The sequence below is a fragment of the Octopus bimaculoides genome, chromosome 3 (assembly GCF_046866305.1).
Source record: "Octopus bimaculoides isolate indiv1 chromosome 3, ASM4686630v1, whole genome shotgun sequence".
Taxonomy (NCBI): domain Eukaryota; kingdom Metazoa; phylum Mollusca; class Cephalopoda; order Octopoda; family Octopodidae; genus Octopus; species Octopus bimaculoides.
This window is the reverse complement of record NC_142930.1, coordinates 98,744,628-98,767,727: the sequence shown is the minus strand read 5'-3', so window position 1 is coordinate 98,767,727 and position 23,100 is coordinate 98,744,628. Positions and strand designations below refer to the sequence as shown.

At 36.7% G+C, this 23,100-nt stretch overlaps 2 protein-coding genes across 9 annotated transcripts in view; both read left to right on the top strand.

Moving 5' to 3' along the window:
- The window catches only part of LOC106883361 (regulator of G protein signaling 7), a 325,930-nt gene that overhangs the window by 89,366 nt on the left and 213,464 nt on the right, over positions 1–23,100 (top strand). The window lies entirely within an intron of this gene.
- Positions 21,546–22,911, top strand: LOC149136636 (cerebral cavernous malformations protein 2 homolog). The gene has a single exon (XM_089349409.1). The coding sequence runs from the start codon at positions 21,689–21,691 to the stop codon at positions 22,901–22,903; it is 1,215 nt and encodes a 404-aa protein (XP_089205535.1). The 5' UTR covers positions 21,546–21,688; the 3' UTR covers positions 22,904–22,911.

The window sequence follows — 23,100 nt, the reverse complement described above, 5'->3', positions numbered from 1 at the left end:
TGTATGCCTTTTCTACAGATCGAGCAGGTTCATCTACCTGAAAGGATTTGTGATTTATCTGCCTTCCTACTTACTAAAATTTTGGGTTTTACTAGGTTAACTCTAAGGCCCTTAGTTCCATATCTGAAACTTCTCTAGTTCTGGTAGTGATTCAGTTACAAGAGCAAGGTCATCAGCATAGAGGCGCTCCGAGGGGGCAGCCTGTCTTGAATTTTTCTGTTATTGCCTGGAGGACCATGATGAACAAGATGAAGCTGAGGGCTGATCCTTGGTGAACACCTACTTGTACCCTGAATTCTTCACTGTACTTGTTGCCTACCCTTACCTTTCTGGTAGCATCCCTGTACATGGCTTGTACAGCTCCCACCAACCACTAACCTATCCCTAGTTTCTGCATTGAAAACTAGGGATAGACGAATGCTTGGTGAGAGCTGTACAATCACTCATCTATCCCTAGTTTTAATATATGTAAACATCATCACAATCCTTTAATGTCTGTTGTCCATGCTGGCATTCACATATATATATAATAATATATATGAAAGAAGAATGCAAGTGGGGTTCAAAACTCACAACAGTTGTTTCAACAGCATTTTATTGATGCATTCCCAACATAGAGAAGAGGAAAAAGAATCCACAATAGATGTGGGCACATTGATGTCTCATTGCTTATTGACCAAAACTGATCACAATTTTGACAACTTATTGATAATATTGTCCAGTTTGGTAACATCAACAGCAAAACATTGCTGGAATACAAATGAGGGAACAGAATGAAATAAGTATAAAACAAAGATGGGTGAAAAGGATGAATTATGAGAACAGAGAAATCTGTTATATTATGCAATAAAGGCAGTAATGAAAGAAGTAAGCCTGTAATAAATAACACACATATTTGTATATACTGAAGGCCTCTGAGCTTTAGAACAGAACTGCATATATTTATCCATCTGTCTACATTATACACACACACACACACACACACACACACACACACACACACACACACACACACACACACACACGCACGCACACATGCACATATAGATAGATAGATAAATAGATAAATAGATATGTTTCTTTATTAGCCACACTGGGCTGAACACAGAGGGGACAAAATACAAAGTAGAGCTTTTTTTTTTGGAAAGTAGGGGGTGTATGACAGAAATGTCATAATGTAAAAGGGGAAACAGATTACGGATCCTCAGTTCACAAAACTGGGGATGCTCCTGTTTTGCTGTCAGTTGCAGTACACTGCTGCCAAGACATCTCCAAACAAGTCTGTCATGGAATTGTAAAGCTCGTAGGGTAGACCATTTAAACCTGGTGATTTGTCCCTCGAGCATTCTGCCATTACGTCCCGCACTTTCGCCGCCATGATGGGAAGGCTGTGCAGTCAGGCAAAATGCTATTGAAAGGCCTCAGACATTTTTCTTGGCTTGAGGAATTCACACCTTTGTTCGTCTACCAGAGACCAAATAGTGGCTTTGTTGCCCTGTTGCACCTCTGCCACCCAGGCCTCTCACACAGCACCAACACCTTCGTTGCTTAGAGCATGCATCCTAGCCCTGACAACACACTCTTTGTGTTTGGCGTTGAAGTGTTGGTCGAAGGTGAACCTCACTGCCAATACGGCAGATGCGATGCCACTTCTAAGCACCTCTTCTAGCTTCTTAACTAGGTCACCCTCTACTCTATCGCTATTGCTTTGCATTTTCTACCTTGTCTTATCGCTTCTAATCACTTCTGCTTTTATTGCTCTCTTGAGGGTAAACCACCATTTATTGTTGATGAAGGCTCCCTTCAAAGCCCTCTTTACTAGCGTGCTAATCTGGTCTCTAAAACCTGTCTCGACGGGAAAGACGCATTTAGTTTCCAGTAACCGGGACCCTGCTTATGTGTCTTATCTAAGTCTAGCATACACGTCACAAGTTTGTGATCCACGTAGCTGACTATGTGGAATTGTGGACACCCTACGCTATCTCTATCTACTGTCCTACACAGCATCCTATCTAGATACGATCTCAATGACTGGATGCAGTTGCTCCATGTCCATGTTGGCACATTCAGGTGGTCGAGTCAGTACCTGTCAGACAATTGAAAACGTCTGAGCAGGTCTTTGAGGCATTTGCATCCCAATCTATTCCTATCTCTGCTCCCGTAGTCTAGATGCATGTCCAAGGTAGCATTCCAATAACACACTAAAAGTAAAAGACAAGACGTTCCTAGGAATACTTCTAGATGTCGAAAGAAATCTGGCCGACCTGTTAAAGGCAGTGCATAGACTGATACGAGTCGAAAAGCACACCCATTTCTGCTGTCGACATCCAGAACAATCAGTCTACCCTCCCAAGTCTACGAGTATTGTCTTTACTTTGAGATCCAGACTCTTCCGAAAAAGTACCGCCCATTCTCAGCAGACAGGGTGAAAAATGAATGTTAAACTGTTCACCAAACATGGACTTTAGGGCCCATGGATTATGGAGTCTCGTCTCACTTATTTCAATGATTTCAAATTCATGTGACTTTATGTCGTTTAAGAGGTACCCTTGTTTCCAAAGGGACCCCCAAGTCATGCGCATTCACACAACAAATCCTGATCATAATCCTAATGATGTGTGTGTGTAAACACTAATGATAGGAACAGAGAGTCACTTACCATTGGAAGGTTTTTGTGTCTCCTCCTTCGGTTTTTCCTCGAGGAGATCACTATAAAGTGTTTTGGAAGAGTACTTCTGACATCTTCCAACTGCATTGGGGTAAATGGATTTTAGTGTGTGGTGCAAGGTTGGTGTGATGTGCAATATTTTGATGTGTTCTGGTGTTGTTGTGTATGGGTGGTTGCTTGTTTTTATGTCTTGGTGTGTCAGGTTTGTTTTTGTGTTGATGTAATCCATCAACTCTGTATTTTTCATGTTGATAGCAGTGAGCATTGTGCATGTGTTTGCTTTTAGACAGACAGATAGATAGATAGATAGATAGATAGATATGTACTTCAGTCTACTTATTTCAAGCAGTCAAGAATTACAGTGTTATTTTGATATAGGGATTAGCACATATATATAGTTTACAACAGATGCAGTATTTGAATACCAAAGTGAATATAAAGAAAATAAGATAAGGTAGAAAATGCTAAAATAATTTTTTTATCATGAAGAACATTTTAGTTCCAGTGTCTGTTTTTGTGACTTTTTCAACTTAGAATAAAGCATGAAAAAAGATTAAATTGTGGAAAAATGAAATGAAATGTTTTTTAAAAATATTTCCCTAGTTTTCAAATGCAAGGGACATTTTCCTTTTTTCTATCTGCCTGTCTCTCTTTTTTACTCTTGTGAAGGCTTTGTAGCAGGTAGTAGATAGTAGCAGTCCTAAAAGAATATTTGATGTTTTAGGACTGCTACTACTTACCACCTCCTATGAAGCCTTCTCAAGAGTAAAAAAAAAAAGAAAGAAAGAGACAGACAGAAAAAAAGAAAATGTCCCTCACATTTGAAAACTAGGGAAATATTTAAAAAAAACATTTCATTTAATTTTCTAACAATTTAATTGTTTTTCATGCCTTACTCTAAATTGAAAAAGTCACAAAGACTGAAACCATTACTAAAACGTTCTTCATATTAAAACTATTTTAGCGTTTTCTACCTTGTCTTATTTTCCTTATACATATCAACTCATGTGTTCCTTTTCAACCTTCTACATCATCATCATAATCGTTTAATGTCTGTTTTCCATGCTGGCATGGGTTGGATGGTTCTGGGAAGCCAGAAGGCTGCACCAGGTTCCAGTCTGATCTGGCAGTGTTTCTATAGCTGGATGCCCTTCCTAACGCCAACCACTCTGAGAGTGTAGTGGGAGCTTTTTACGTGCCACCCACACAGGGGCCAGAGGGGGCTCGCAACGACCACAATCGGGTGGTGCTTTTTACGTGCCACCTGCATGGAAGTCATTCAAGTCAGCATTGGCATCAGTATCTGAAAATCCTTTCTTAACTCTTCATTCCATGGCCTTTTGAGTCTACCCCTTCAACACATTCCCTCCTTAATTAGAGATCAGCACTTCTTGATGCAACCATCCTTAGCCATATCCATTACATGATCATACTAGTGCAGTCTTCTCTTGCACATGACACCTGATGTTTTGTATATTCAATTTTTCTTTCAAGTCACTTACACCCTGTCACACATGCACACTAACATTATCCATCCAGTGGAGCATGCTGGCTTCATTTCTTTCAAGTCTTTACATGTTGTCAGTATTCACAGCACATATCTCACTGTCATGTAGCATAGCTGTTTGCACACAGGCATTATACAATCTATCTTTCACTCCGAGGGAGAGGCCCTTTCTTACTTACATATCTGTTAGTACATATATATATATATATATATATATATATATATATATATATATATATTTATACATATATATATATATATATGTATAGTAATAATAATGATAATAATCCATGGATGGAATTTATAAATATTTTAATGCATCGTTTTGTTCATTTCCACAAATCACATGTCCCTATGTTCATAGTCCATATTCCTGGGATGATTACAGTACAGTCTGTAGTATCCATGGACATTGGGTAGATTATATTCATGCGTCCATTTCTCAGGTGATACGGCATTAATGTTAGAAGTAGTAGATGTATAACATATACATGATCATCATTTTAACATCAACTTTTCCTATTTGTATGGATCAGTTGGTTGCTTGAAGCAAATTTTCTATAACTGTATGCTGTTCCTGTTGCCAATCTTCACCTATTTCCTAACAAGGTGATATTTTCCCTATGGTTGGACCTAAATTTACAGAAGATTGGAAGTAAAGGACACTGCATGCATAATAGTGATTCTCATTTGCAAATATTGTTTGACATCATGACAAGAAGGTGCATGTAGCCTCCCACCACACATACAAATATCCATACATTCATCTATCATACTGCCTATCTGTCTATCTACCTACTTACCTATCTGGCTGTCAGTCTGTGACATGTCTTTTTGTATATGATTCAAACTTAGACTCTGATGTCTTTATGAGGGTCATAGGTAGTGCTCAATTGAGCAATACATTTGTGTCACATAGAAATCATAATGCCCAGATAGGTAGTGATCTTGGACACCAACCTCCTCTTATGACTTGTGTCATATGTCAAAAAACTTATTAGACAATATCTGGACTTAAAAGACATATGCTAGTTCACAAAAACATTCCTTCAGAATCAGATTCCAAAGGGCAAAGATATAGAAGAAACTTGAATAATATCTGTCACTTGTGTTTTAAACCCTGTTAGTCAGTAGCTGGTCATAAAAGTCATCTAAGAGCTCATCAATGGTGGAATTTTGCTGTGTGATGGTGTGTGTGTGTGTGTGTGTTGATGGGATGGCTATCATCTGTCAAGAGGAAGCAATTATCATCATATCTACACACACACACACACACAAACATACATACACACACATGTATATATACACATACTGTATTTTAATGTGTATGAGGAACCATTTTTTTGTCTAAAATTAGGTTAAAAAATATATGGGAGTTTCTAATGCATGGATAGTATTATAATCCCTTACAAAACTTTTTTACCAAACTTTAAGCCCCCCCCCAAAAAAAAAATTAGGGTGTTCCTTATACATAAGGGTTCCTTATACATGTTAAAATACAGTATATATGTATATATATATATATATATATGTATACACCTTTATGTTGATACTTATATATTTTGCAGAACAGATATGCTCATATATTGGAATTTTATGATGTTTGATAGAGATCCGTATCATAGCGAGAGAAATGACATCATTTTTAAAACATTTCTTTTTGAGGAGGTTGAGATATTTTATATTTCTTTTTTTTTTTTTATATATATATATTTGGCAGTTTTGAGTAGGCAGCAAAAGTTTGCCAGATATTATCCTTAAATTCTTTAATGCTATAAGTTGTTGTTATTCTCTTTTATACCAAGATTAACCTGACTGGGCAGAACTATAATTTAAGGACTTCCAGATATGGTGTATATATCTTTAAATAATCCAACATATTTAATTTTTTTTCTTTTTTGCATTAGATTGTGTGCATTGTTTATTTTTATAGAGATTTAAGTTGATATTTCTTACAGGTTGAACAACCATGTAGGGTTTCTTTTTCTCATTGAATCTGCCCTTCTTTAAGTTTGACACATTAGTCTTATATTCTTAAGATCTAAATAGCAAGAGAAAAGAATTCAGAATAAATATTTAAAGAAATATATTAAATAAATTTCATTTCAAAATTCTAGTGTTGATCGCATCATCCTCATCCTCATCCTCATCATCATCATCACCAACATCATCATCACCAACATCATTATCATCATCATTGTCAATAACAACAGCAGCAACTACAACATCAGCATCATCATCATCATTGTTTTACATGTTTTCCTTTGCCAGCATGAGTTGGGTAGGTTTTTTGCAGTAGTGTTTTACAGAAATATGCCCTTCTTGCTGCTAAATCTTTTAGTCTCCTCTTATGGCATTCAGGGACACAGTGCACCTATTCCAAACATAACAGGATATACATGATGAGATTCTAGAACTTTTCGTGCTGTTACTAGGCAAATTAATAGCAATACATTTATTGCTACTTTGTTAAACACAGTATTTCAAACAATTCAATTTAATCTCTGTTTGTCATCAAGTGATTTATAGAAGTAGTGTTGGTAAAGTCATTAAAATGTTACATAAAATGCCTTGCAGTGTTTGTGCTGGGTTTCGAAACTCCGAGTTCAAATCCTCCCATGTCGTCTTTTTTATCATCCCTGTGGTTAATAAATAAAATACCAATTAAGTGCTGGTTAAGATTTCCTCTCTCTCTTCTTTCTCTCCTACTCACTCCCTCTTTCAGCTTTCAATCTCCCTTCCACATTTTTCTTCCCTCTCCCTCCTGCTCTCCTCTCCCTCCTGCTCTCCTCTCCCTCCTGCTCTCCTCCCCTCCTGCTCTCCTCTCCCTCCTACTCTCCTCTCCTTCCTGCTCTCCTCTCCCTCCTGCTCTCCTCTCCCTCCTGCACTCCTCTCCCTCCTGCTCTCCTCTCCCTCCTGCTCTCCTTCCTCCCATATCTCCCCTTCCTTCCTTTTCTCCTTCCTTCTTCTCACTAAATTCCTTCTCTGTTTGTCTGTCTGTCTCTCTCTCTCTCTCTACCCAATTCCTTCTCTGTCTGTCTCTCTCCCTCTCTCTCTCCCTCTCTCTCCCCCCCTCTCTCTCTCCCTCCCTCTCTCTCTCTCAGACTCATTTACATGGTGAGGTCAAGAGCTTAAAAGAGCCAGTGTATAGTGGCACCAACTTAGAATCCAGTCCGAGTGTCAAGTTCAGACCAAAATTATTGCCATAAATAAACTTGAATGCCACTTATCATTTTAAGAGTGTTGTCCTTTGTATACTATAATCCAGTTCTCCATCAGTTAAATGGTTTATGTTTCTGGTATTGGTTTGTTGTTGCTGTTTAGCTCCAGATTCACTCGGGTTGAACAAACTGTGACCAACACAATGCATTCTTTTTGTATCTAAAACTACAATGTCTTCTTTTTCTTCTTGGAGATGGTAAGGTGTGATTTGAAGAAATTTGGTTGCTATTTCTAGTTCTTTGAGCAACTGTGAAGTAGTTCCCTTGTTGTCTCTAAATGTGGTATAGTGTATTAAGAGTATTGAAAACTATGTGCAATAATAGTTTATGAGTTCAACCCCAACTGGGTTACATGTACATATACATATATATCATTTAATGGCAAATTCAAAACCTGTTTTAGACTTTCTGTCTATCTGCCTGTCTCTGTCTGTCTGTCTCTGTCTGTCTGTCTCTGCCTGTCTGTCTCTGTCTGTCTGTCTCTGCCTGTCTGTCTCTGTCTGTCTGTCTCTGCCTGTCTGTCTCTGTCTGTCTTTGTCTTTCTCTCTCTCTCTCTCTCTCTCTCTCTTGCTCTCTTTCTCTGTCTGTCTGTATATTATTTAAGTTAATTTTTGGAAGTTCAAGACATTTAAAATGAATTTTAAAAGTATATTAGAAGTTTCTAAATTTTACCAGAGCAAATTATGCATTTGTAATTATGTGCTGTTGTTTGTTATTTATTCATTAAATACTGGGTTAAGTGTTTGTTAGAAATTAAATTATTTCAAAATAATAATGTTTTTCTTCTGTTATGTAAATGCTTTATATTAAATCAGTATGATTACACTATTGATCTCCTGGGACAAAGAACTTTTGATTGATTTTTAAACCATTATTAATATTCAAAACGTTTTGTGTATTTAATTTCTTATTGCATCTCTACCAAGGAAGATGGTGTTGGTGATGGTAGGAGGGGTAATATTTCAAGATCCTAAATTTATTACTTGTTATAAAAGGAAAGAATATCTGTTCAATATGACATATGGAAGTCAATTGTTTGGTGTTTCTGAAATTGTAATAATTAATATATATCAATATTTTATATCTGCTTGCCACATGCCAAAGTTAATTGTTATTTTAGATGTAAATTTCCATGCCATTCTAAACAAAAGGACTGGGTAATTAGGCTAAGAAGGACATAATGAAATAGAAAATGTACTCTTTCACCTATTGGGTTTAGGTACTGTATTGGTATGGGCTGTGGTTTGAGCATCAGGCTCACAGTCATGAGATTGTGCGTTTGATTCCTGGACCAGGCTGTGTGTTGTGTTCTCCAGCAAGACACTTTATTTTATGTTATTCTAATTCACTCAGCTGTAGAAATGAGTTGTGGTGTCACTGGTGCCAAGATGTATTGGACTTTGCTTTTCCCTTGGATAACGTTGGTGGCATGGAGAGGGGAGGCTGGTATGCATTGGTGATTGTTGGCCTTCCATTAACAACCTTACCTGGACTCGTGCCTTGGAGGGTAACTTTCTAGGTGCAATCCCACGGTCATTCGTGACCGAAGGGGGTCTCTGATATATATATATCTACATATGAACAGTTCTACCCTCTGTCTATATCCATCTTTCATTTTTTCCTATTGTCCCTGATTCTCCTGTATCAACTCTCTCTTTTATTCACCTTTCTTGGACATGTTACCATGAAAATGCATTCTGTTAATTCTTCACCATATTTACATATTTATATCCTTTTTGGTATCACTCCAACCTCCCCCCATTGCCCCATATAAAATGTGAGGAAGCCTTTACATCAGTGAATTTGTATCTGCTCTTCTCATAATACTTTATTCTCCCAACTCCTCTCTTAAATTGACCACCCTGTCTCATATCCTCTTTTTCAGTTAAGACTAAAATTTCTTGTATTCTTCTAGTCAGGTGATACAAAAATACACCCAGTACACTTTGTAAAATGGATGGTGTTGGGAAGGGCATCCATAGAAACCACATCAAAACAGAAACATTGGAGCAAGACATGGTTCTGCAACTCATTGGAGCATGTCAAATCCATGACAGCAATGATGATGATGATGACGATGATGATGATGATGATGGTGGCAGAGGTATCAGTGGTGGTGTTGATGACGATGACGACGACAATGACCGGCTTGATATAAGGCTGGTGAGAGCAACACAAAACCCTCACCTCTTAAGTTACTTTTATATCTTCAAAGAAATACATACATATATACATACAATCATATTTTGCCATGTTGGCTTGGCGATAACTATTAATTTCCAATACTGCTGCTGTAGTCTCCTTTAGAGAGACTTAGAAATATTAATAACTCTATTTCTGAAAACCAGTGGATAGATTCCACTGAAATTAGATAAATAAGCTTCGAACAGATAGTCAGCAGCGCCGCCTGGCTGGAGCTTGGCTGCTCTGCATTGACAAGGGGCAACACCCTGAAACTAGTCTGCAGATGCCAAACCAGCAAGGGGAAACTGCTGACCTCCCCTGTTCGAAGGTTATAAAGGACACAGGTTTCGTGTGTCACATAGCTAGCTAGAGGCGATGGCTTCTTGGAGCTAATTCACGGCAGCTTTCATCCTAATTTTGGGACTGCCATGTTGGCTTGGCGATAACTATTAATTTCCAGTACTGCTGCCGTAGTCTCCTTTAGAGAGACTTAGAAATATTAATAACCATATTTATACAGTTCTATATTTAAGAGATGAGGAATTATGCACATTGTTTACATTATTTACATTTGACAGATATTTGTCCTCATCTTGTTTGTTGTTAACACAATGTTTCAGCTGATATACCCTCCAGCCTCATGGCATATAGCGCAGTGGTTAAGAGTGCAGGCTGCTAACCCCAAGATTCTGAGTTCAATTCCCGGCAGTAACCTGAATAATGATGATAATAATAATAATAATAATAATAATAATAATAATGATAATAACATCGAAAAATACCTTAGGAATGAGAACCCAGGTTCGAAATTTCCCCAAGACACCTGATGAAGGCTGGAGGGTATATCAGCTGAAATGTTGTGTTAACAACAAACAAGATGATGACAAATATCTGTCTAATGTAAATAATATAAATAATCATATTTATATCTGTACGTATAAATATATATGTATCATCATCGTCCTTTAATGTCTGCTTTCCATGCTGGCATGGGTTGGATGGTTTGACAGGAACTGGCTAGCTGGGGAGCTGCCGAGGTTCCATTTGTCTGTTTTGTTTAATTTTTCCTACTGGATACTCTTCCTAACATTAGCCACTTCACAGAGTGTACTGGTTGCATTTTATGTGACACCAGCATTGGTGCTTTTACATGGCATAGACGTGGGCACCTCTACATATCACTGGCATGGATGCTTTTACATTGCGCTGGCATGGGTACTTGTTTATGGCACCAGCATGAATGCTTTTTATGTGAGACTGGCACCATATATTTATACATATATGTATTCAAATATGAATTACACACAAGCACGCACGCACACACACTCACTCACATACACACACACACACACACACACACACACACACACACACACACACACACATGCACACACACACACGTATACGGTCAAACTCACACTACAGAGAATTATGAGGAATTATGTACATTATTTACATTGGATGGATATTTGTCCTCATCTTGTTTGTTGTTAACACAATGTTTCGGCTGATATACCCTCCAGCCTTCATGTCATATGGCATAGTGGTTAAGAGTGCAGGCTACTAACCCCAAGTTTCTGAGTTCAATTCCAGGCATGTAAAACTCAATGACAAGATGATTAGTGGCACAGTAATTGGAAATTATGCAGGTACTGTACCAAAGAGTTGCTTAAAGGAATAATGAGGAGAAATCAGAAAGGGTGAAGTAGTTAGATATTATTTATTGTGATTCAGATACTGGGGAAAACTAACGAAGGCCTGGAATATGGTGGAGGTATCAACAAGACTTGTATTATATAATAAAATTGACAAAAAATTATGGTGAACTGGCTGTGAAGAGTAGAAAATCTGTTTTGGACAGACTCCTTCTTCAGGGAAAAGTTGACAAGAGAAATTAAGGAAAGACAGCCAGAGTTTTACATGCTCTAAGTTAGAAAAACTGGCTGCAGTTGATAAAGAAACAGGAGCTTCATCAATAGACAGAAAGTAGTTGGAGAGAGAAAGTGGGTAAGAGAGATAGAGGGAAAGAGAAATGTATTGAAGAGAGAAGTGGGTGAAGGCAAGTGAGAGGTGAAAGGAAAAGATGAGGTGAGAGGGGAGTTGAGGGATTAGAAAGGGTATAATGAAATAAGATGAGGTGTAGGAGTAGAATGGAAAACATTTAAGCCTGTCAGTGACATGGTACCAGATTTGAATATGAAACCTTGTTACCTCCATTTCCTTGAATATATGGATCCATAATGGTTGGAAATGCTGCACACTGGTGAGTGAGTGATGGATTGGATTGTTGTGTGAAAGTAGGTCACAACAGGTTGGCCTGGCATATATATCAGTATGCTTTGAATGTGCTTCTGAAGGTAATCAATAAGATGTCAGCCTGTTTGCCTTAATATACTGCAGAGTTTGTATATGATACACTATGTAAGATTGGATGATGTGCAACGGAAGCCCTGAGTAATGCAATATTATGACTAGGGCCCACTGACTGTGGTAGTGTTGTTGATGTAGGAGCAGTTGTTGCATCATTGGTGAGTGCATTTAAAAGTACCTAATTGTGTGGAGCTTGGTGCTGTGAAGCTTTTTAGTTGGTGGTTGCTTAGGTTCTTATCTTGTATGGAAGTGAGGAGAGGTAGTACTGGAAAGTAAACTTCAAAAGTTATAGATGTGTTTATCCTGCAAGAGAAGCATAGATGGGTGGAAGATGACAGATAATAGAATACAGTCTGCAGGTGCATGTAAAATGAGTATGAGTGCAGTGGCATGATTGATGTCCTGGACTTGGTGGAGTGCAGAGTCCTCAACTGATCGAGTATAACCTTGATTCAGGAAGAATAGTCATATTCTTTTGCTTTGGGATTTGATATTCAAATTAGTGCTGCAGAAGAATTGAGGGTGAAGGAATTCAGAGAATGGCAGGGCATATTTAGTGTTTGAAGAGTAGTGGACATAGGAGTGGGAGTCAGTAAGCTTGTAGTGGGTGGAGGTAGACAGGTGGATATTATTTATAGTGATAGAGATATTGGGGAAAACTAACGAAGGCATGGAATATGGTAGAGGTAAATTCCAAGGCAAAGTGAAGGGAATTAATGAAAAAGATAAAATTATTGAGCTGTTTGGGGTGGTAACACTGACCAATCATCAATATAATGACCATACACTGGGCCCATCCCAGGGCTGGTCTACCAATATCTGCAATTTGAACAACCTTTTCATACACTGAGTGCCAAGGGGAAATGTGTAAATTGGTCCCATGTGCCACATCATTTTTTCAAATTCGTATAATATTTCAGTTGTGTACAATAGCTGTATACATTTCATTTTTTGATGAGAAAACATGTATACCATATATGTATACGTGGCACATTTGTAAAGTGCCATGTATGCATATATTGTATACATGGCACTCAGTGTGTTAAACAAGTTGTATCATTTTCAGTATAACCTCATATGTGTGTGTGTGTGTGGGGGGGGGGGTCAGCCTCAACATTATATATCCAGATTCCATGTTGAATACACATGCACACACATATGCACCCACACATGCGTCTGCCCCCCCCCCCCCACACACACACACTTACACACATGCACATACATACACATGTATTCAGACATAAGGAATAATGAAGGCTATGGGTGTATGAAAATAAGAACTGTAAGAAACTGTTATCAATTGTCCATATTTAACTGGAGAACATAATTAAAAATAGGACCAGGTGGAGACAGTTTATGAGAAAGGAAAGAATTTAAAATGATGCATTATGTGAGCTAAGCTATATGCTGCAATGCATTACAATTCTATCTTATTTCTATGGTAGACAAAAATTGCATACAAATTTTATTTTAACAATAAAATTTTATTTTCTCCAAGAAGTAAAATCTTTATATTTTTTCCGAATAAAATTAAAAAGGAATTGCATGCTGAAAAGGAATGAAACTAACAATAAAAACTTCAACTCATAAACCAAATTAAAGCAAACATGATAAAGTGAGACAGAATGATTAGAGTATAGAATTAATCAAACAATAGTAAATTTTGTCAGCTACTGGGAATGAAAGAATAGTAGAAAAAGATTCTTTAATATTAAGCAGTGTCACAGTCTAATAATAATTTTTTTTTTTTCCTGTTAAGTCAGATTTACAGAATTATAGATTACAGATTGGTTAAAAGTAACAACAGGGAAGATAATGGTTTTCTCAGTTCTCATAAAATTGTCTCTGGTTATTTTGTCATTGGACGTTATGCAAGCAGGTGGAGACAATGAAACACATGCTTTGTTTAGAGTGAAAAGGAAAAAAAAGTGGCAGTCAGTTTAGGATAAAATCAATAGTCCATCCGTCTTTGCTAATGTTTTCCACGAAAAAATATCAGCTTTCATTTTGACTTTATCACTAAAAGAGAAAAAGAAATATCAGTGAAGTGAAAACCAACAATAGCCACATTTATAGTTGAAAGATTGGGTGAAATTTCCTGAAAACCTACAAATTAATTGAATTTGTGGCAATTTAATTTTTTTTTATTTTTGTATTAGTAGACAAAATCAAATGGTGGCTTTTGTTCAGTAATCATTAAAAGTGTTTATATCCCCCTTTATATCTTATATCTTTTACTTGTTTCGGTCAGTGGTCTGTGGTCATGCTGGAGCACTGCCTTGAAGAGTTTTTTTGGCGAGTGAATTGACCCTACTATTTATTTTTTTGAAGTCTGGTACTTGTTGTATTTGTCTCTTTTACTGAACCACCAAGTTACGGAAACATAAACACTGGTTGTCAAGTGGTGGTTGGGGACAATCACAAACACAAAAACACACACATGAACATGGATATATATACATAAATCCATACATGCATGCATACATACACACACATACACACACACACATACACACACACACACACACACACATACACACACACACACATGGTTAGGGTGTTGTACTCACGATTGCAAGATCATGGGTTCAATTCACCAGACCGGGCATTGTGTTGCTTTCTTGAACAAAACATCTCATTTCACGTTGCTCTGTGATCATTTCAACATCTGACATGTGGCACTCATTGCACCTCTACACAAACATTTAAACATTTGATCACTATAAACAAATCATTTGTGTGGTTGTTCGGTAAGAAATTGTTGAACCCTCATACATCGTCTAATGACAGGAGAGTCCATCATTTATATATATACATGTAGATATGTATATATATATATGTGTGTGTGTGTGTGTGTGTGTGTGTGTGTGTGTGAGTGCATATGAATGTGTGTGTGAGTGTGTATGTATGTATGTATATATATATATATATATATATGTATGTATGTATAACTGTATATATGTATGCATTCATATGTCTATTCATGCATGTATATTTATCTCTCTTCATGTCCAAACACCTTAGGGACTCATTGCTTAGACAAATAAGGGAGAATGCTCACATAAATGTGACATTACCAATGCTGAATTCGAAATATACATAGTAGGTAGAACTTCAATGCCACTGTTATCACCCAAGCAATAGGCATATGTGGATGTGCCCATGTGGGTAGGCAGGTAGATATGTAGGTAGGTAGGTAGGTAAGTAGGTAGGCATGTTGGTAAGTAGGTAGGTGGGTATGTATGATTTATACAAAGGATATGGTTAGAACAACAGCAGGGTACAGGTAAGCCCATACAAATACTTACATGTAAATATGTACAAACCTGATACACATCTATACACATCCACATACATGCATAGACAGCCATGGATGGACACACACACACACACATGCACAGTTACACACACAAGCACAGTTACACACACATGTGCACTGAAGCACACACATGCATAGATGCAGGAACACACATACACACAGATATTTGCATAATAAAAAAAGAACACCAGCACATGCTGGAATACGCTCAAATAAGAAAACACTTGCACGTTTACACACACACACATGCACATACACACACGAACCTACACACTCACTCACAGAACTGACTCAACTACATGAACAAGCACACTAAACTACATGCACTCACACACTCATGCACATACATACACCCACAGACACTCACGCACAATCACACATACACATGTCCACACACACAGATGCTCACACACACACACACACACATACACATCTGCCCTGTTCTCTCCTTCTCACCCCCACATAAAAGAACTACACTCTAAAGCCATAAATTCTCAGCAGACACAAGACTGACTAATAACAAAAGGGACAAAAGAATGACCCTTTAAAGTGGTCATGGATGGCTTAGGCACACACACACACACACACACACACACACACCCAGGCACAGGCAAGAAGTTACATTAGTGTACACACACAACCACACATACATGCATATGCATGCGCACATACACACATACATGCACATACACAAACCTTTTGTTTATTTTCACCCTCACCTCCTCTTCTAAACAAACATGTTTACACACACACTTACAGACATGCATACTCACAGACATAAAACCAATTCTCCGACAGATGCAAAGCAGACCTTTAAGCAAAAAGGGAAGTCACCAAGTTTCAAACAGCTGCAAAAGAACTTTGACTAATAAACAACTGATTGATAGTTTAACCAACACATTAAACAAATAATTGATTAGTTAGTTGGTTAGATATTTAACCAATTGAGTAACAGTAAAGAAGTGGAATTGAACCTATGCTTGTGTTATTATTGGTCTTATGACTCCCCCAAGACACAACAAAATCTCTTCATATGCACGCTTACATATATTTATATATTTGCGTATGGATGGATGTATTGTGTGTATGGATGCATGTTTGTATATGTGTGTGTGTGTGTGTGTCATTTATGTATGCATGTGTGTAATGTTTGTATCTATGCATGTATATAATGTATGTGTCTATGCATGTATTTATGTATAGGTGCACATAGCACATAAACACATACTGTGTAGATTGACTACCTTCGCAAAATTTGGCATTTGTATATTACCTGAAGACAGTGTTTTATATAACATTCTATTGACCTTTAATTGGAAGTTCTAATGAGCATCATATCCCATTTAGAATTTTGGATCTGCCACTGGTGATTTCAACTCCATATTGCTGCAATGACAAGGCAGTGTTCATCATAGAAGGAACTGAACTCAGTCATGCAAACTAATGAATATTAAGTTCCAGGGATGATACTTAAACTATTGGCTCTTCAACCAATAATAGTTCAATATTCACGCTCTGTTAATTCACACATATGTCATTCAGATAATACTTAATTCAACATAAAATAGAAACTAGCACTCATCTGGTAGCTGTGAAACCTTCAAGTAAGGAATACACTTTATTTATGAAGGTTTGTTTCATCACAGCTTGTTAAATGTTGATGACAAGACTATCACCTATTACTATTTCATTGTTATATGATTAGTGAACTTATCATCATCATCATTGTTCTCATCAACAAAATAATAATAATCATTATCATTTCAATGTTCATTTGTCCATACTAGCCTGTGTTTGAGATGAAGTTAACAAAACGCATAGCTTAATCCATTTTGGTACTGGGCTGTTTATTGTATGAGGTTCAATCTCTGATGATCTGACCTAACTTCTCATGTTTTTACATCTAATGCATACATCAGTTGTTGCTAAAAGCCACACTTTCAGCTTACATGTGCTTTGCTTCTCATCCAAGTTAATATGACATACACAAAACTTGACTAACTCCTCTCCAATCTCAGTAGATCCTCCATATTTAGTATTCTTGTCTCCTTACCATGTAGCATCTCACCTCTTTTTCTTACTAATTCATATAAACTAGCTGGACCCGTGAAAAAATTCATGGATAATTTAAATATTGTCCAATGAATAGTTATCATATACAATATAATATATATAATATAATATAATAAATTATTGTGTGAAAGTATATATTAAATACATCCATTACAGCACTTCTCTATATACAGTGTTTCTAGTGTAGGTGATTCCCCTTCTGCGACCATGAGTGGATTCATTTTGAGGTGTCACTTTAACCCTCACACTGTTCATCGCCCTTACTCTTGAAAAAGCTACGTGAAGCTGGAAATGAGTGAAGCATGGCTGTGGCAAGTGTATGCCAACTCTATCAAATGTTTGCCCCTGTGTTTTATTGATTGTCATAGAATAAGACAGATGAACTGGGAACTGGGTTCGATGAGAATGAATGGAATGTTTGCATTGCTTGGAGTAAGTTTGATTCTTGGAATCAGTACTCTCATGTGAGAATGAGATCCACTTATAATTGGTGCTTCGATCCTATGCTCATGGAGCTGAAGTACTTCCAAGGGAATTCCGTTGCATAGAGCTTATGTTATAGAGAGGTTTGTAAGAAGCATAATAATTGCTCCAACTTTTAAGTTAAGGCGATGGGGAAGCATTCCATAAGATGTAAGAGAGTTTATAAACTCCATGGGATAATTCTGGGTTTCTTCATTATCAGAAATTACTGAGTCAGTGCTTAGATGTGTCTTAGTTTCAGTGGGCAATCTATTTAGAATTTCTTTATTAACTGCTAAGCAGTCGAATTTTTAGGGGATAAGATCACTCTAGTTTTCATTTCTTCTATTGTACAGTTGTCAAATATATCAGATACCAAAGAATTGTTACTTATGCAGACCTCAGGAATATCAATAGTATCTTCTGTGAGGTTAACAAGAGAGCTTTGACAAAATCCACTTCCAAGTTGTAGTAGCCACCTCGAAAAATCTTGTTCATTTGCATTTGTTCTCATGTTTTGCGTAAGTTGCATTTGATGAAAATTATCCCACATAGTGGAGCATTTGAGGCAAGCATCAAGTACAGCTGCAGGAGGAACTCTGGGAATAACTTGAAGAACTTGTCTAAAATCTCCTTCTAGTACGATAATTTTCCCACCAAATATACTATTACTATTCATATCTCTTAAACAATTATCTATAGCTTTCATAGCATAAACTGGTATCAGTGAAGCTTCATCAATAATGAAGACTTTTACTCACCTAAGTATATTTCCTTGATCAGAATTTGGTGGAACATTGCACACACTTGTCTCACTCAAAGGAGCTGAAAGCTTGAATATATTGTGAAAAGTTTTACCACCTTTCAAGAGTGTTGCAGCAATACCAATCCAGAAGCCAAGGGAAATAATTCAAATTTAATCCTGACTTATCTCCCTTAGTGTGACAAACACAAACGGTACAAGCGTATTAATATATAGATTACTTTTTTGCATAGAAAGAGGAAGTCTCTTCTACAGTGGATAGAGCATCTTTCTGAGCTGCCTGAATAGTTCATGGACTACATTGCATGAGTGTCCCTATTTCTAGTTACTCTTTTATATCAAGCATATTTGGCATTATGGTGCTCTGTCAGTCTGCCAGAGATTCCATTGTGTCTTTTGTGTACCTATTGCTTGAATTAAGTATGCATTATTATCAATAAAAAGAGCAAAATCAGAAATCAACAAATTTGTGAAAACTATTCACCCATGAAATTACTAAAACTTTAGGTGCAAAATGTTAGAAAATATGAAAAACAAAATTTTCTAGTTTGTAAGCTGTTTTGGATTTGGAAAAAGAATATTATAATTTACTTTCCTTTAACAATCAGTATTTCATTCTGACCAATTTTTCATAAAACAGCAACCTTGTAGAAATTCTATTTTTTATTTACTATGGTGATGTCACAGTACTCTATACATTTACTTTTGTTTTCTTTCAAATGTTCACACCATTTTACAACTATTCCAATCAGTCAATTGAATTGGATGTCTTTTAGCATTTTATTGTGTGTACCTATATACTTGAATGTAATTCTTATCTAAAATTCTTTACATGACAAAATTTCAACATTCTGGACTGTATTCTCCACACAAAAAAAAAAAAAGCCATTCATCTAACTGGTAAACTTTTACTAACCAGCTACAAACACTGATGCGCACTTTTTTTCAGACTATCCTTTAACTATCCTTTCCAATAAAGAATACACTGATTGAAGAAAATGATGAATTATTTACACCTGGTATGCCTTTGATCATCAGTCTTCTCAGTCAGATCCAACTTGAAGTTATAACAACAACCGGCATTATTCCTACTACATTGGTTGCTGTACCTCTGTACTAAAAGGCTGTTTAACATTTACCTGAGTTCAATTAATTCACTTGTCTCCCATCCTTTTTCCAAAGTTATGATATCTCATCTTCTTTAATTGACACACTTCGCCCTGTCTGCAGTCCTCTGGAACCACCTCCCAGCTCACTTGCGGAGCATTAAGCTGGAAATCCAGTAACATCAGCTTCACTAGTTTGCAAAATCTATGAGAAACATATTTTTTGGTAGTAAAATCTTGTGACTTAAATTAAAACATCGGATTGAAGTTTCACCTCTATTCTATTAAAGCTGATTGATATATGTAAATAAACTATTGGAGTTCTAGAGCAAATGTGTTTTTACTATAATTATTACTGGTTATTTAGAGTTAGTTTGATAATAATCTCTCTTAGATTACAGTGAGAAAGGTGTTTATTCTCAGGTCAGACTTAGGATTAAAGGCATTCCAGTCATGATGCTCCTGGCTATGGTTATTCATACAAAGTGACCTGGAGTTATTCTATCCATTTTGTCTATTTTCTAAGACAGAATGATTTGACTGCTTTTTTCTAGTATCTTGAGTGACCACAAAGAAATTCTTTTTCTCTGATAGTTCATAGTTTTATTTCAAATCCAGCATTTTTCTCACATAGAGCCTACCAAATGAATGTGGTATTTGATTTGATCTGCTTTCGTTTACAAAAGAATTAACAGTTAAAAAATCTTTTTTTAAAACCTTCTCTAAGTTTCTTAAAACAGTATTTATTAAATTGTTTCAGATGATTTCTAGCATTTAACTGATTTATCTGGAAACTCAATTGTATTAAAGAAGGCATAGATGTTACAACTATTTTTTTCTTACATCATATTTCGAAGTACAATTAATCAATGTAAAGTATGCAGTGTACTTCACATGAATGGATGGTTTCTCTGTCATGCTATTAAATCTTTCTAATAAAACCTTTGGACAGTTGCTAACTTATACTTCTCATCTCTAAAATTTTATCTAAAGTATTTTTTTATTTATTGTATACTGACCACTTCTTATCTCTTTGTGATTCAATACCTTCCATTGCTATGGGCCTTCTTAATTCTTCATCTCATCTGTAAAATGTTACTTTTATCTCACAGACATGAAAAGAATAGTAGTTTTAGAAGACTTTGCTCTAGACACTGTCATTTTATAGATACATATTACATTTACCATTGATTTCTTTCCTTCATTTACATGTATTTATTCTCTATCATGCAGTTAACTGTTTCACAACAAAATATATCAATATCCTATTTCCTAGAACTTTCTCAATGCAACAAAAAATTTCATTCACCTGGTCTTTTATACTACAAATAAATGAATGCCTACTTGCAAGCTCTCACACTTCTGTTGCTTTTCACTGACTCTTTCTAAATCAGATCTGAGTATATCTGCCTCTGTTAATATCTCTTTGTAACTTTCATATCAGTTCTCTATTATGAGCATATTTGTATAGTTAGTATTTTTTATTTTTCCTAAAAAGCATCTCAAATATTTTTTTTTTTATAATGTACATTCTTTGCTTCAAAATATATCACATTACCAACAATCAAATATAAATTCAGTGGCAATCTTCTTTTTACTTATGAGAATATGGAAAGATTCTGGATTTATCTATTCAAGCATAACACCACCTGCAATGAAAGCTGTTAGTCTATTAATTTGAAAATTTGGATACAATGTCTTAGCGAAAATATTTTACATATATCATTTTTTGAAAATATTATCTATTAATGAACAAAATGATGATATTTCAGAAAATACTTGTCATGTTTCATGTATCAGTTGAGAAGTACTCTGGCAGTTAAGTCTCACTGCAATCATATCTCTTCTGTTTTTAATCTATAGCATTTGGTTGAAAGTTTGGGAAAGTTTTGAAGTTGTTTTCGTTTGGAAGCGTTAAATAATCTGTGACGGCCAAGTTGGAGGAATTGTGCTGCAGTAGTAGTTGTATAGCAGAGTTTGATGATATCATTCCAAATTATGGCCTATATTATCTGATGGAAGAAGAAAATAGCGATAAAACGAACCCTTATCGAAGTTCTCGTGATTCAGATATGTATGACAGGCTTGATTCTAGGGAAGGTGCCAAGCACATGTCACAGCCTGACTATAGTGTCAACCCTCAGACATTATTGGAAAACTATGTGGAGAAGAAAGTTCGTTTTGCTGGAGTGATTCCAGATGTGCAGATTGATGATGTCACAAACAGAACAGATGTATTACGCATTATTGATGAAGGCAAGAAACAAGGCAGAGTCCATCATCGGACAACAGATAAGGAGCATGGCACTTGCTTCACACTCAATGTACACAACATAAAGCTGACCTGCAAAGATGAGTTGCTACTTCGTATCTGCATCCATGAGATAGCAGCAGTGTGTTACATCAAAGACGACAACGACTACATTCTACCGATTAAATACGGAGTTCCAGAGAAATGTAACTTGGCTGTACTTTATGTTGACGACAAGATGCAAGCTGAAGAAATTTGTGCATTGGTCGACCAATGTTTCCAGCTTGTTTATGCCGATGTAGCCATTCAGTTCATCAACATCAACTTAAATGGTGCTTTCGGAACATCAGTGCCTTCTTCAAACACACAGAGTGACTCCACCACTATTAACAATGCCCAAGACACAGCACTGAAACCATCGTATATAAAAACAAAAGACCAGAACCTTACCAAGAACAACACTTCATCCTACAGCCGTTCCCCAAAAGCATCCAAGCACACAATTAGTGGAACCACCGAAAGTGAGATTAGTCTGACTGGTGGTGATTATTCTGAGGTCATTCAAGATTATCTGAAGAAGCTGCACAAATGCCTCACCAAAACAGAACTGTGTCAGTTTGCTGTTCTGCTCACTGCCCGACAGAAAGGTGCAACCACAGGAGAATTTTGCAAAGAAGTTTTCAATTTGTTCGGACAAGAAAGGAAACATATGATGACTGGCATGGGTCCTTTCATAGAAGCAAAAGACTATCATGTGTTTGAAGAATTCCTGTCTAAAAATTCTATGGCGCTTCCAGCAAATGGCCATGGTATCATCTCCAGCTTCCACAGCAATTCTCAGCTCTGCAAAGACAACAGCATTACAACTCACTCAATAAACAGCGGAGATATGGATGAATTTGATCGAATGATGGACTGCATCTCAGATCAGATCGATAACATGGAGAACAGTGTCGATGTGGACAGCTTTGTGTCATGAAATCTGACTTCCCCCCCCACCCATATACAGACCTTCTTGCCTTCTCTGTAGTATTTATGTTTTATTTTTTTTTTGTTTCTTTTTCCTTTGCACCCCCCCCCCCCCATCATTTATGACAGTCCATGCTACTGAGTGACACTTCAGTTCCCAACTCCTCCACTAATCATCTACCCATCCACCCTTTGCTACCTGTTTCA

Bases quoted from the DNA above. Each gene is read 5' to 3' on its own strand.
- LOC149136636 (XM_089349409.1), top strand. From the start codon at position 21,689: ATGGAAGAAGAAAATAGCGATAAAACGAACCCTTATCGAAGTTCTCGT.